The following is a 12,148-nucleotide window of genomic DNA, read 5'->3' on the forward strand; positions in this document are numbered from 1 at the left end:
CAAACTGGGGGTAGGGATGACATGAAAGTAGAACCCACCCAACACCAGCCCCCTCCTCCTATCCCAGGTTCTCCTGATCAGGTTGGGCCAGACTTGTAGGGGCTGCTCAGGACCAATCATCAATACGATCTCAAAATTCTCTAGAACCCAAATCCTTCACTTATGAGTTTTTGAAAATCCTTTAACAATAAGGAATCAGACAAAGAGATTCTAATACTGACATGCCCAGGCATTTATTTCTTTTAGAACAGTTTCCAGGATGTGAATGGGCAGCAGTGATGAGGAATAGAGGACAATCACAGGGGGACCCTAGATGCCCCCTCACCATCACAGGTAGAACAGATGAGAAACAATTCATGTCTGCTAAATACAGGATTACAAAAGATAAGGGAAGGGTAGACAGGCAGAGTTGGGCTCAGAAACAGAGATATTGGATCATAATATAACAAATTTAGAGCTAGAAGGGATTTTAGAGATCATATAGTACAGTTCCCTTATTTTACAAATGAGGAAAATGAGGCCCTGAGAGGTTAATGACTTTCCTGAGGTCACACAGGTAATAAGTATCAGGCAGAATTTGAATGCATATCCCTCTGACTCCAAAGTACTCTTTCTACTATACCTTGTTCCTTTAATGGGGCAAGGGGAAAATTAAGCAGGATAATAGGGGTAGAGAGTTCAATGGGGGGGGTGCACATGTTGGGGACAGTGTGGATGTGTGTGGCAATGGGAATGTATGTGGGGTATGGGGGGTATTGGTATATGGGTGTGATCCCCAAATGGAATTATGGTTTTTCAAGAGGCAAAAGAGTTGGAAGAGTTACTGGTATGAGTCGATCAGAGGAGTTGGGGGAAAAAAAATATCCAGAAGAGAAACTGAAATGGAGAGTGCAGGAAAGCTGGGTTGGGAGGCCAAGTCAGGAGCTGGGATCTTCTGGTTATTCTCATCTCCTAGAAAGGCTGTCACCTGCAGTTGGAGGAATACAAAGTGAATGATGGATCCTGGGCTAAGGGGTATCAAGATTCTTTTCCTGGATTCTTTTACCCCAAGATATCACGTCAGCCCTTCCTCATTCTTTGTCACGGGTAAAGGTTCCTAATACCCTAATGACCCAAGAGGGCAGCTAAGTTATTTCAGAGAAAGGAGAGTGAGAGCAGCAGGGTATGCTAGAGCCAGATTATATAGGCTCCAGAGAGTTGACTGTTAAATTTTCAGTATAAGCATTTGTACCTGAGAAATTCAAAAGCCTATAAATCAGGAATTGATTTATTATTCATATTTAAATTAGAATTAAGATTGAGATTAGAATTTATTATGATGGAGGAAATATTAATAATGCAGATTAAATGTAAATGTGTGTCTTTCCTTTTAGAGACCTGGTTGTTAAACATTTACCAACATACCCCTGAATTTCAGTAATGATTCCAAGGTCAAAGGCAGGGGTTCTTAACCTTTTTTGTGTCATGTACCCATTTGGTAGTCTGGTAATGCTTATGGATGATTTCTCAGAAATTATTTTTCATTCTGGATTCAAATAGCCCTGGAATACAGGTTGGATTTATGAATAGAGAAGGGGCTGATAAGATATGGCTGGGAGTAGTTTGGGGGAGGGAAAAAGTGCTCTTGGATTTCGTGACAGGTTCTAGTCTAGGGAAGCACACACCAATTTTCTTTCATGTTTCACTCTTCTGCCTATTCTGCTGTTCCCTCCCTTTACCTTCCATCAAAGCAACTTACAGGGTTCCACGAGGGCCACCACGGGAAGCGTTGCTTGCTCGCATGCCCTTAATAATAAGGATGGTGCCTACGACGATGCCCACCAGGCCTATGGCCAGGCCCAGGGCACAGACCACAGTCTCTGTTGTCTCTGGCAGTGGGGTCCGTATTTCTGGTTCTGAGGGGAACAAAGAACAAGGAGACCCAGTTCAAAGACACAGTGAACATGTCAAGGAGTTGTGCTTGGTCATGATGGGACTCAGTCCTCAGCACCTAGTGGCTGTTGGATAAATATTTGTTGCGAGTTTGGAGTTGTGGGGCAGAAAGTCTGGATTTGGGTGAGAATCTGTATAAACAGGACACTTGGATGCTGGAAAGGGGCCTATGGGGCCCTTCAGAGGGATCTTGGGTCCTCTGATGAAGCAGCTTATGGGAATATTGAAATAGCCACTCACCCCAATGTTTGACAGCAGGTTGTTCCAGTCCCCAGTGCTCGACCTTGCAGTCATAGTAATCGGTGGCAGAGGGGATGAAAGTGAGGTAGTGGAATTTTCTGAAGGAGTGGTCAGGACGGGGGAGGAAGACAGTCTCAAACACACCATCAGTGATGGGACGCCCATTATGAAGCCATGTCACAGTAAGCACGGGAGGAGAGAACTTGTCAACAAAGCAGACAAGGACGTTGGGCTGGCCCAGCTCCACTGGGCCCTTGGGAAACACTGTCACTTCAGGGGGTACTAGGAGAATACATAACAAAAATGAGTATTTCATGCTCAGACCTTCTCTCCTGAGCCTGCTAGAATTTAGGGGCCCTGTGAGCTGTTCCTTCTGATCCAATGCTGTGTCCCTTATGTCCTAAGCCTCCTCCCACCAATTTAGAGTCAACATCAAGGCATGGAGGGTGCTAGGCCCCCATGCCTAGCTTTCCAGGGATTAACATTAGGGATAATGGCTTATGTGATACTGCGAAAGAGGGGAACGCTACATGATAGTGTGAAGGTCCTGACCAAATGTACCATGTGCGTAAACTGGACTCTTCTTGCCAAAGTTCAACATTTTTTCAAGAGATGGAGTTATATCAAGTCACATAAATATGCAAATTTTCCATAACACTTAGAGAGAAAATCTCACATAGAATCTAAGGGAGTAGAAGACTATGCTAAGAGGTTGAGTCCCCAGCCCCTTCCCTTTCCCTCTTGCCCCGAGGGTGTAGGTGAAGCAGGTACCGTTGGTGTCAGGGGTGTTGTTGGACCGTTTCATCATGGTTTCCAGGTTGGCTTTGTCCACAGCAAGGTTGGCCAGAGCACCCTGAGCCTCAAAACTGGCAAATTTGCTGAAGTCAGGAAGCCTCCAGACTGTCTCTTTGCTCTTCAAATCCACATGGAAAATCTCATCTCCATCAAAGTCAAACATGAACTCTCCCAAGGGGTCGTGGGTCTGGTAGAACTCTGCCTGGATGATCACATGCTTCTCTGTATAGGACCAGGCATACGGGTTAATGAGGGAAGTTGAAGAGAAACAGGAAGAGAGAGACCCAAATGGAGAGAGAAAAGAAAGAATAGGCATACAAGGAGGAAAGTGAAGGAGATAGAGGGCAAAGGAGGGGAGGAAGGAGAAAGGACATGAGAGATATAAGTTACATTACAAAAAAGAAAGAAGTGGGAGAGCAAGGAGAAGCCATGGAAAGGAGAAGGGGGGAAGGGCAGAGAGAAGGACTTCTTTAGACTTTTGTAGTGGATCTAAGTTATAAACCAGAATCCTCCCTGCAGTGGGAAGCCCAGCAGCTAAAAATGGCAATGATCCCCAAATCCTTCTTCCTAGCATGCAGTCCCCTTAATCTTCCCAGTGAAAGAACCCCAGCTGAGCTCAGAAGGCCCTCTGCTCTCCAAAACTCTCAATCCCCCTTTCTCAGAGGAGGCCCAACTTCAGCAGTTTCAGGTGGAGGCTCTACTGTGCCTTAGGCTGGATGAACCACAGGGTCACCTAGTGGAGGATGTTCTTATGTATGCTGACAGGAGAGGTACCAAAAACTACATCAATGAATGGGGCATTTGCCCAGTCTCTTGGAGAGTAAACTACACCTTTACCTGTTACTTTTCCCAAAGTGAAGAAGAAGGGGACATTTGTGGTTACTGACCTGGGAACGGCTTCAGTGATATTATGGGAACTTGCCTAGAGAATCCTTCAACTATGTGTGTGTCCCTGAAGGGTGGAAAAATGAGATGCAGAACTGGCTGAGCTTTCTTTTTCCTGTGAGTGGCAATTCTCTACATCCCATATGCGCCTAGAAAAGTACAATGGAAATGTGGGGCTAGGGATAAAGAGATTGTTTCCCTCAGGAGTAACTGTACATCAGTCTCAGGATAGACTAATGAGACCTCAGCAATCGGGTCTTTGACATAAAATCATGGGCCCTCAGACACTGCCTGAATTGACTTCAGAGTTCCCGTCATTCAGTCAATCTGTCAGTATTAATATTTACACACTCCCTGTGTATAGATTATGGCGCTCAGTATTGGAGTATAGGAAATTATACAGAAAGACTAGGAAGTTCTTCAGAACAAGATCTTGTCAAGTTTGTGAGAGGTAGTATAGTTTAATGGTTAGTGTGCTGGACTTGGAGTCAGGCAGATCAAAGTTCAAATCCCATCATTAATTTCTATGAATGTCAGTTTTCTCATCTGTCAAATAGGAATAATTATGTTTGTAGGTAGGTACTACAGGTATAAAAGACCCTCATAGAGGTCTTTCGAGGCTCAAATAAGATAATCTATGCCCTGTTGTTCAGTCATTTTTGACTCTCTGTGACCCCATTTGGTGCTTTCTTGGCAAAGATACTGAAGTGGTTTGTCATTTCCTTCCCTAACTCATTTACAGATGAGGAAACTGAGGCAAATGGTGTTAAGTGACTTGCCCAGGGTCATACAGCTAGTTAGTGTCTAGGACTGGATTTGTACTCAGATGTGTCTTCCCGACTTCAGGCCTGTCACTCTCTCCACTGCACCACCTCGCTGCCCCAGTGTAGAGCTCTCTGCAAACCTTATAACGCCATATAACTGTTATTAATAGCTAATAATACCTTAATAAGGGTGGCTGAACAATAACAAATACCTAAATATCATGGGATCAGGCCTAAATAACTAAAGGAAGAATGTCTTTAACATCAACATGGGAAATTCCTATATCACAAATAGTATTCAATTAAATAAACATTTATTAAGTGCCAATAGTATGGGCACTTACACCTGGGGGAGATACAATATTTACATAGAGGGTAGTGAGTAGTACTGACCCTACCTGATCTGAGTGGGGTCAATAATAATAATAATAATAATAAAAACTTTCTGGAGGGAATACTGAATTAGGGTTTGACGAGGGTTATTATCCTCAAATAGAGAGGGGAAGAGCAGCTCTATATGAACATGATGATCTGTGCTACTGCCTAATATGGTGAGACAGAAAAGAACAAGTCACGTACATACAGTCCTATCACTGACCTCTTTATTTTTCTTTTCTTTTTTTTTTGTTGGGAAATTGGGGTGAAGTTACTTGCCCAGGGTGAAGTGACTTGCCCAGGGTCACACAGCTAGTGTTATGTGTCTGAGGCTGCATTTGAACTCAGGTCCTCCTGAATCCAGGGCCAGTGCTCTATCCACTGCACCACCTAGCTGCCCCCACTGACCTCTTTAAATACCACTCCGGCCACTATCCCGTGGCTTTAGTTGCATTTTTCTGTCATTCTGCCTCTCCTCTGTTGCTAAGCAGTTACCAAAGTGCTGTGTGATCATTAGGATCATAGATTAAGGGCTGAAGGGAGACTGGGAAATGAGTCCAGCTCTCTCATTTTACAGATAAGGAGACTGAGGCCTTTCCCAGAGAAGAAGCTTGACTTGTCCAAGGTCACACTGGTACTAAGAAGCAGAGGTGGGATTCTAGTGCAAGCTGTCTGATTCCAAATCTAATAATCTTTCCTTTGTACCGCTTCAGCAGCATGTTGTGGTCAGGAATCCCTAGCCACCAAGGCAGAGTCTTTCCTGGACTTGAAATGGTAGGTTCTAAGTCCCAGTACGATTTGTTGTGGGTTCTGGAGAAATTTTGAGGATCCAAGTAGAGTTTGGAAGTCTTAAAACTCCCAGAAGTGATGAGAATTCTCATAGTAGCCTTGAAATATCCCCAATTCCCAAAGCTGACCCTGATAAGTGGTCCCTCCCCCCACCCCAATTGCTCTTCTCTCCTTGCTTTTCCTTCATTAAGGAGCCTGGAAATGTAGAATCATACTAGGGATTAGATATTTCAGTCTCTAGTTGGTTATTACAAACAGATTTTACCTTCATGGAAATGTTAAGAAGGTAAGACCCAAACGGGGGATTTAGTTTAGCTATGGGTACCACCTAGGGATATTCCTGACTGTATCCAAAGTTTCTCTCTCAGATTACCAGATAAATCCAATCCCTTACCTCTACTGAGGTTTTAACACTCACCTTTAACAGCTCTGGCACCCCAGGGACTCAACAGCACTGCCAGGATGAAGACTCCTAGGATCAAGGCTTTGTTGGGGGTCATCTTCTTGGGGTACACACTGCAATCTCAGCACCACGTCTTCTAAAGAGTGGAGCAGTGACAGAGACAAGGGGAAGAAGGATCTCTGGCTTGGGGTACACAGTTTGTAGTTGAGTGGGGGAAACCCAGCCTAAAAGCAATCAGCCAATCAGAGAAATCCTTTGTGCTGACATCTCTGTTGCCAGGTGAAGGAAGCATGAGACAGGACCATCAAGAGAGGAGTTGAAAAAAATGCTTAAGAGATCATCCCAGTACAGGGTAAAGAGACTTCTATGGAATGAAGTGACCTTTCCTTCTTGGCAGGGAAAAATGTAAGGATAGGAGGGGAGATATCTGAATCCCCCCCCTTTTTTTTTTATAACCTATTCTTTCCTAAGGAAGGGTAAAGCCTTGGGAAGAAGTAGTGATGGTGGGAGAACAGGCAGCAATTTATAGTTGAAATACAATTCTTGGTGGGGGCTGATGCTGAGGGTCATCATCGATCATGGCTGAGAGTTTAGCACCAAACCTGATACCTAGGATGGGGGTGGTATTATCTCCAGGGTCTGTCTCCATGACCCAGCATCAATGAATTAAGGCCATTTGTTGCAGTAATTTGAATGAGTGCTGTATGTAAGTTCTAGGAGTTTTTAGATGAGGAGAATTGATTGATTTCTCCTAACCATTTCAATTCCTATATTTATTAGCAAAGGCATCTCTAAATCAGCAATTATGTGGTAACTCAACATTAGCACCAATGAAGGAAAAAGGAGAAAATCCACCCAGGATTGATATTTCAAAGTGAAATTTATTAAGATATGTTTTGTAGAGCCTTAGGGGCATTGGAGATGAGAGGGGAAGGGAGGGAAAAACATAGTGCTTCAGTCTTCCAAATTGGTTTTCAGATTGAGGTGGGATGGCGGCTTCCAAGATGGCTTTCTAGTTTTTCCTTTTGTACAGGAAAAGCCCCATTTCTAACATAAGTTTTGGAAACTCCTTTTTTGGGGGGCGGGGGGAATTTCTGGGATGATGATTATAAGAAGCAAGGTATTATCTGTTACCTCTGCTTCTAGACCTACACTCTGGGATCTCCGATAATGGAATTAGTTGAGGGGGATAAGAAGCACAGCATTAGAACATCCCCCATTCCCTATTTACTCCAAATTGGCTAAAAAGGGAGATGTGGAAGATTCATTCTGAAGTTTCAAGTCCTATGGGGCCATTTGGACCCAGCTGAATGGTTACTTATGAAGTTATAATTGGAGAGACAGGGAGAAAGATTCTCAATTGGATTTAGGAGTGAAAGTAAAAGAAAATGACATTAAAACTTAATAGGCACATAGGATATTGGCTAATTAATATGGGCATGGGTCTTTCAGGGAATTTTGCTTCTAAATTACCCAGCTAATGCCAAGGGGATGGGCTTGGGTCATTCTCTCAAAGAGTACCAAAGACCCTTTGATGAAGGACTTTTTCTCTTCAGATTCTACATGTGATTTCACTGGTCCTCTTTGAAAACAAAGGATGAACAGATGAATCCTAACTCAGATTCCCTAGGAGAAAGAAAAACAAACTTCTAGTAAATAAAGATCCTAACAGGGAGAAGAAAGTTTCAATCATTAATATAGCTACTTATAAATCTGTTTATGCTCAAATATATTTTCTGTAATGCAATGTCAATTTTATTTTACACTCTCCAGTGGAAGGATGACAGTCACTAAATTCTAAGAAGCAACTTATCCTTATATACATCATTAAAAGGTTCATAGAAATCAACAAATCAGACACTATGAAATGAATTCTGATAGTCATAGTTTAATACCTTACTTAGGGGTAGGAGAGAAGGAGGAGTAGTGAGGAGTATCTCAGACACTAACTTTTGCAAGCAGAATGTAAATGCCCTCAAAGCTGATGGCTGGTGTGAGGCTTGAAATGATGTTTCTAAGCCTCTCTAGGGGGGTTTATGGATTCCAGGAAAATCTTTGGGACTCCAGTATAGTGTGAAAGTGCTGAGATGCCAAGAGCTGGTAGGAAGTAAAAGGATAGTCTTGGAATAGCCCTGATGCCCAGAAATGTTCAGATCCAAGGACTGTATGGTTCCTACATTCACACTTCTAACCCAGCCCATCTCCTATAACCCCTGATTTGTTGGGCCATTCCCCTTCCAGTAAGGACGTGGGAGCTTCCAACCACATTGTTGATTAAAGAGATCCAAGCCCCAGGGCACCCCAAAACCTAAAAGTGCTATAGAAACACCCAAGAGAGCTAAGCAAGTCCCAGTAATCTCTGGGAGGAGGACAAATGATATGGAATCCGGTCCAGAAGTCAACCTAGAGTAAAAGGTTATATCTAGTGGAACATCATGGATGTCTATCTTTGATCCTGGATCACTCACCATTTTTATCAATGACTTGTGTAAAGGTATTCTGGGAAGGGTGGCTAGCCTAATAGGATTGGCCAAAGAATCCAAGTCTTTTGAGCATATGTAGAGTGCTTGGTTGATGCAATCCCTGTTTGGACTTTGCAACACCCACGAGCATTGTTTAACTAGTTCCCATCCACTAACCACATGGAAAAGAAGGACTTATTTGATTGTCATTGGAGTTAGAACCGGAGTGTATTTAAATGACAGTAGGCAGTCAGGGCCTGAACCTTGATTTGCCTCTTCCTGTTTGACATATTTAAGTAAGGAGGCAAAGACTAGACCCTTGGTGGAGAAAGAGGTGTCAAGTCTTTATTGCCCCACTAGAGTTGCCAGGATATGGCCCTGTTGTTGTTTCATTCATAAATATGTCTATGCTTGCTGATTTTAGGTGAAGGTGACTGGAGAAGGCTATGACCTTGTGAGTTTTGAAAGGTCAAAAGAGTGAGACACTCTCTCTCGTGTCAGGGAGTAGTGTCCATGTTAGGTTTTGTGGCCAGCCACTCCAACATCGAGCTTTCCAAAGAATAACCTTCAGGACCCAGCACACCATTATGGTGGATTCATCATATTTGACATTATTTGACATTGAAATTGGTAAGATCAATGCAATATAGAAATTGTGTTAAGTTTGAGTCCACTCTCCTCAGAAACCAAGGTGGTATTGCGAGCAACGTGTCCCTAGATGTTAAGGATAATGCTTATACTTCCGTTCTTTTTATATCTTTGAAATAAATATCTTTTTGTAAAAGGTAAATCCATGCTAATTAGTTAAAATGAAATTCTAGAGTTCATTATTGGTTGTTGACAGTGGGAAGACCGCATAAGAATGGAGGTTCAATTTGCTAGAATTAGGGAAAGTCTGCCTTGACTCCTTTAGGACACTGAAGGGAAGATGTAGTCAGCCTCATTCACTGAGAAAGTAAATCAAGAGTAATCACAATATTAGCATTTTGGTTGACAGACCTAGGATTCAAAAATATACTGATAAGCTAGGACACTAGGCCAAATCTAATAAGATGAAATTTAACAGGAATAAATGTGAAGTCCTACTTTGGAATTCAAAGAATCAATTGAACATATGCAGGATAGAAGTATGGGGAAACATTAGTTTGTATGAAAACTCAGTGCTTAGCAGAATATCTGGCCCATAGTAGGAGCTTAATAAATGTTAGTTGACTGACTGAAAAAAAGGAATGAATAAAAAAAGTTTATGGAGTATTTAATATATGCCAAGCACTGTGCAAAGTGTTTAAAAATTCAAATTTTAAAAAATGAAGGCAGTTTTGACCTAAAGAAGTTTGCATTCTAAAACGTATGTCGTTGACCAGGAAGGAATAATTTGTTTTAGAAAGTTATAGGGGTAGTCAGTGAAGACAGTTCAATAGAGTTTTAATGGCTTACAACCTTGATAAGAGTCAACAATGGGTCATGGCAGATAAACTAATATGATCACTAATTCCCCACTGGAAAAATATTGGTTCAATTTGAGAAGTCACTTCTAATGGTTACAGTTGTCTGAAAATGAAATGAGAGGCCCCTGTTATTGGAGATGAGTGGGTATAAGGGGCAGTTAGATGGTGTACTGAATAGAGCACTAGGCTTGGAATCAGGAAGACTCATCTTCCTGAGTTCAAATCTGGCCTCAGGCACTTACTAGTTGTGTGACCCTGTCTTTAATCCTTTTTACCTCAGTTTTTTCATCTGTAAAATGAGCTGGAGAAGGAAATGGCAAGCCATTCCACTATCTCTGCCAAGAAAACCCCAAATGGGGTCACAGAAAGAGTTGGACACAGCTGAAAAAATAACAAAATACGAAATATTCCATGACCTAGATTCCCGTTTCTGTCACAGGATGTACTATGACAACTTTTGAGGTGCCTTCCAACCTCAAAATTCTATGATTTTTGTGCCCCTTTCCAACCAGGAAAATCTAAGTATCAAAGGTGAGCCTTCTAAAGAAACCTCTGCCTAGCGATTGATGACGTATTTCAGTCACGATCCTGATTTGTTCTCTATGTCCAAGGATGTCCAATCTTGAGACAGACAAATAACTTCTCAAGTTCTTGTTTCGGGAATTGTGGGTGTGAAGTGGGGTTGGGTTAGACCCTCACAAGCATTTCTCTCACTTCCTTATACTCTCCCTGCCTCCCAACCCTGCACCCCTCCACAGGGACGGGGCTCAGATGGTGGCCAAGGGCTGCAGGGAGAGATACAGAGCATTAGCAGCTCTTCTGAGAGCCCAGGCAGAGGGAACAAAACCCAGTGATAAAAAATAATCTTCTGTTCAGGACTCAGATCAAGTGGAAGGCTGGGAGCAGGTCTGATCTGAACCTTAGTAAAACTGTGGGATAGAATGAACTTGATCTTAAGGTGCCCAGTATCCCATCTGTACCCTTTTCTCCCTCTTACCTCTTTCCCCAGGATGCAGTTTCTCCTTAATAGATCCCCAACTACTCATTACTTCCCACTAAAGCTTCTGAAGGTTCCAAAGTTAAGAAATTTCCTACTATACTCCCATTCTAAAGTTTCTTGTCCTGAAGGCGCCTTCTTCACAGAGGTTTCACAATCTGATAACCCTTGAACAGTTTTATGTTTTCATTTGTATATTCTAAGCCTGTATAGCCTCTCTGGATAAAGTTTTTAATTTTTAACTTCCTCTGGCAATGAGTCTCAGAGAAGGGATCTCCTAAATACAACCTATGCAACAACAATCAGGATCTAGAAGGGAACTGGTGTGACAGTGGGTTATCTGCCAGTGGCGAGCCAGGATCAACTCCTACCACTTTTGAGAGCCTACTGTTACATTTTCAGTGTGAGCATTTGTACTTTAGAAGTCAACAAAAATGTTTCAAATCGGGGCTTGGTTTCTTGTTTTTTTATTGTCTAGCCTTAAAACGATGGAGAAAGTAATAATAATGAAAACTGAACTTAAAAGTGTATCACTGGCAATTTTTTTTCCTAGTGAGGCAACTGTTAAACATTTACCAGTGATGTGCTAGTAAATGTTTAACAACTGCCTCACTAGGAAAAAAAAATTACTAGCACATCACTGGGGGCAGCTGGTGGCACAGTATATAGTAGCAGGCCTGAAATCAGGAATATTCATCTTCCTGAATTCAAAGCCGGCCTCAGACATTTACCAGCTATGTGACCCTGCGCAAGTCACTTAACCCTATTTGCTTCGGTTTCCTTGTCTGTCAAATGAGCTGGAGAAAGAAATGTCAAACCACTCCAGTATCTTTGCTAAGAAAAGCCCAGATGGGGTCACAGAGTCAGACACAACTGAAATGGCTGAATAAGAACAGCAAGCACATCACTGGATCCCAGTCTCAACTGAGCAAAGGCAGATTAACACAGTGTCCATAAACCTTTGTCTTAGCAACTGGTATATTAAATGCTTGTGTGCTGCCCCCTTGTGCCTAATCAAAACCTTCTATTTCCACTTCCAGACTCACCTACCAGCTCCT

General features: G+C 42.5%; 1 protein-coding gene across 1 annotated transcript; it reads right to left on the reverse strand.

Moving 5' to 3' along the window:
- Positions 1-208: 208 nt before the first annotated feature.
- On the reverse strand, positions 209-6,372 carry LOC110199389 (mamu class II histocompatibility antigen, DR alpha chain). Its single transcript, XM_020974196.2, has 5 exons — positions 6,199-6,372; positions 2,944-3,189; positions 2,173-2,454; positions 1,739-1,895; positions 209-967 (listed from the first exon to the last, which is right to left on the reverse strand). Exons 1-5 carry the CDS (start codon positions 6,278-6,280, stop codon positions 964-966), a joined length of 771 nt encoding a protein of 256 aa, XP_020829855.1. The 5' UTR covers positions 6,281-6,372; the 3' UTR covers positions 209-963.
- Between the last annotated feature and the right edge of the window lie 5,776 nt (positions 6,373-12,148).

This window comes from Phascolarctos cinereus, unplaced genomic scaffold (genome assembly GCF_003287225.1).
Source record: "Phascolarctos cinereus isolate Bilbo 61053 unplaced genomic scaffold, phaCin_HiC Scaffold_5;HRSCAF=322, whole genome shotgun sequence".
NCBI classification, from domain to species: domain Eukaryota; kingdom Metazoa; phylum Chordata; class Mammalia; order Diprotodontia; family Phascolarctidae; genus Phascolarctos; species Phascolarctos cinereus.

Bases quoted from the DNA above. Each gene is read 5' to 3' on its own strand.
- LOC110199389 (XM_020974196.2), bottom strand. From the start codon at position 6,280: ATGACCCCCAACAAAGCCTTGATCCTAGGAGTCTTCATCCTGGCAGTG. The intron at 3,190-6,198 runs GTGAGTGTTAAA...GGTCCTATACAG, and splicing joins GGGTGCCAGAGCTGTTAAAG to AGAAGCATGTGATCATCCAG. The intron at 1,896-2,172 runs GTGAGTGGCTAT...TGTTCCCCTCAG, and splicing joins ACCTGCTGTCAAACATTGGG to AACCAGAAATACGGACCCCA.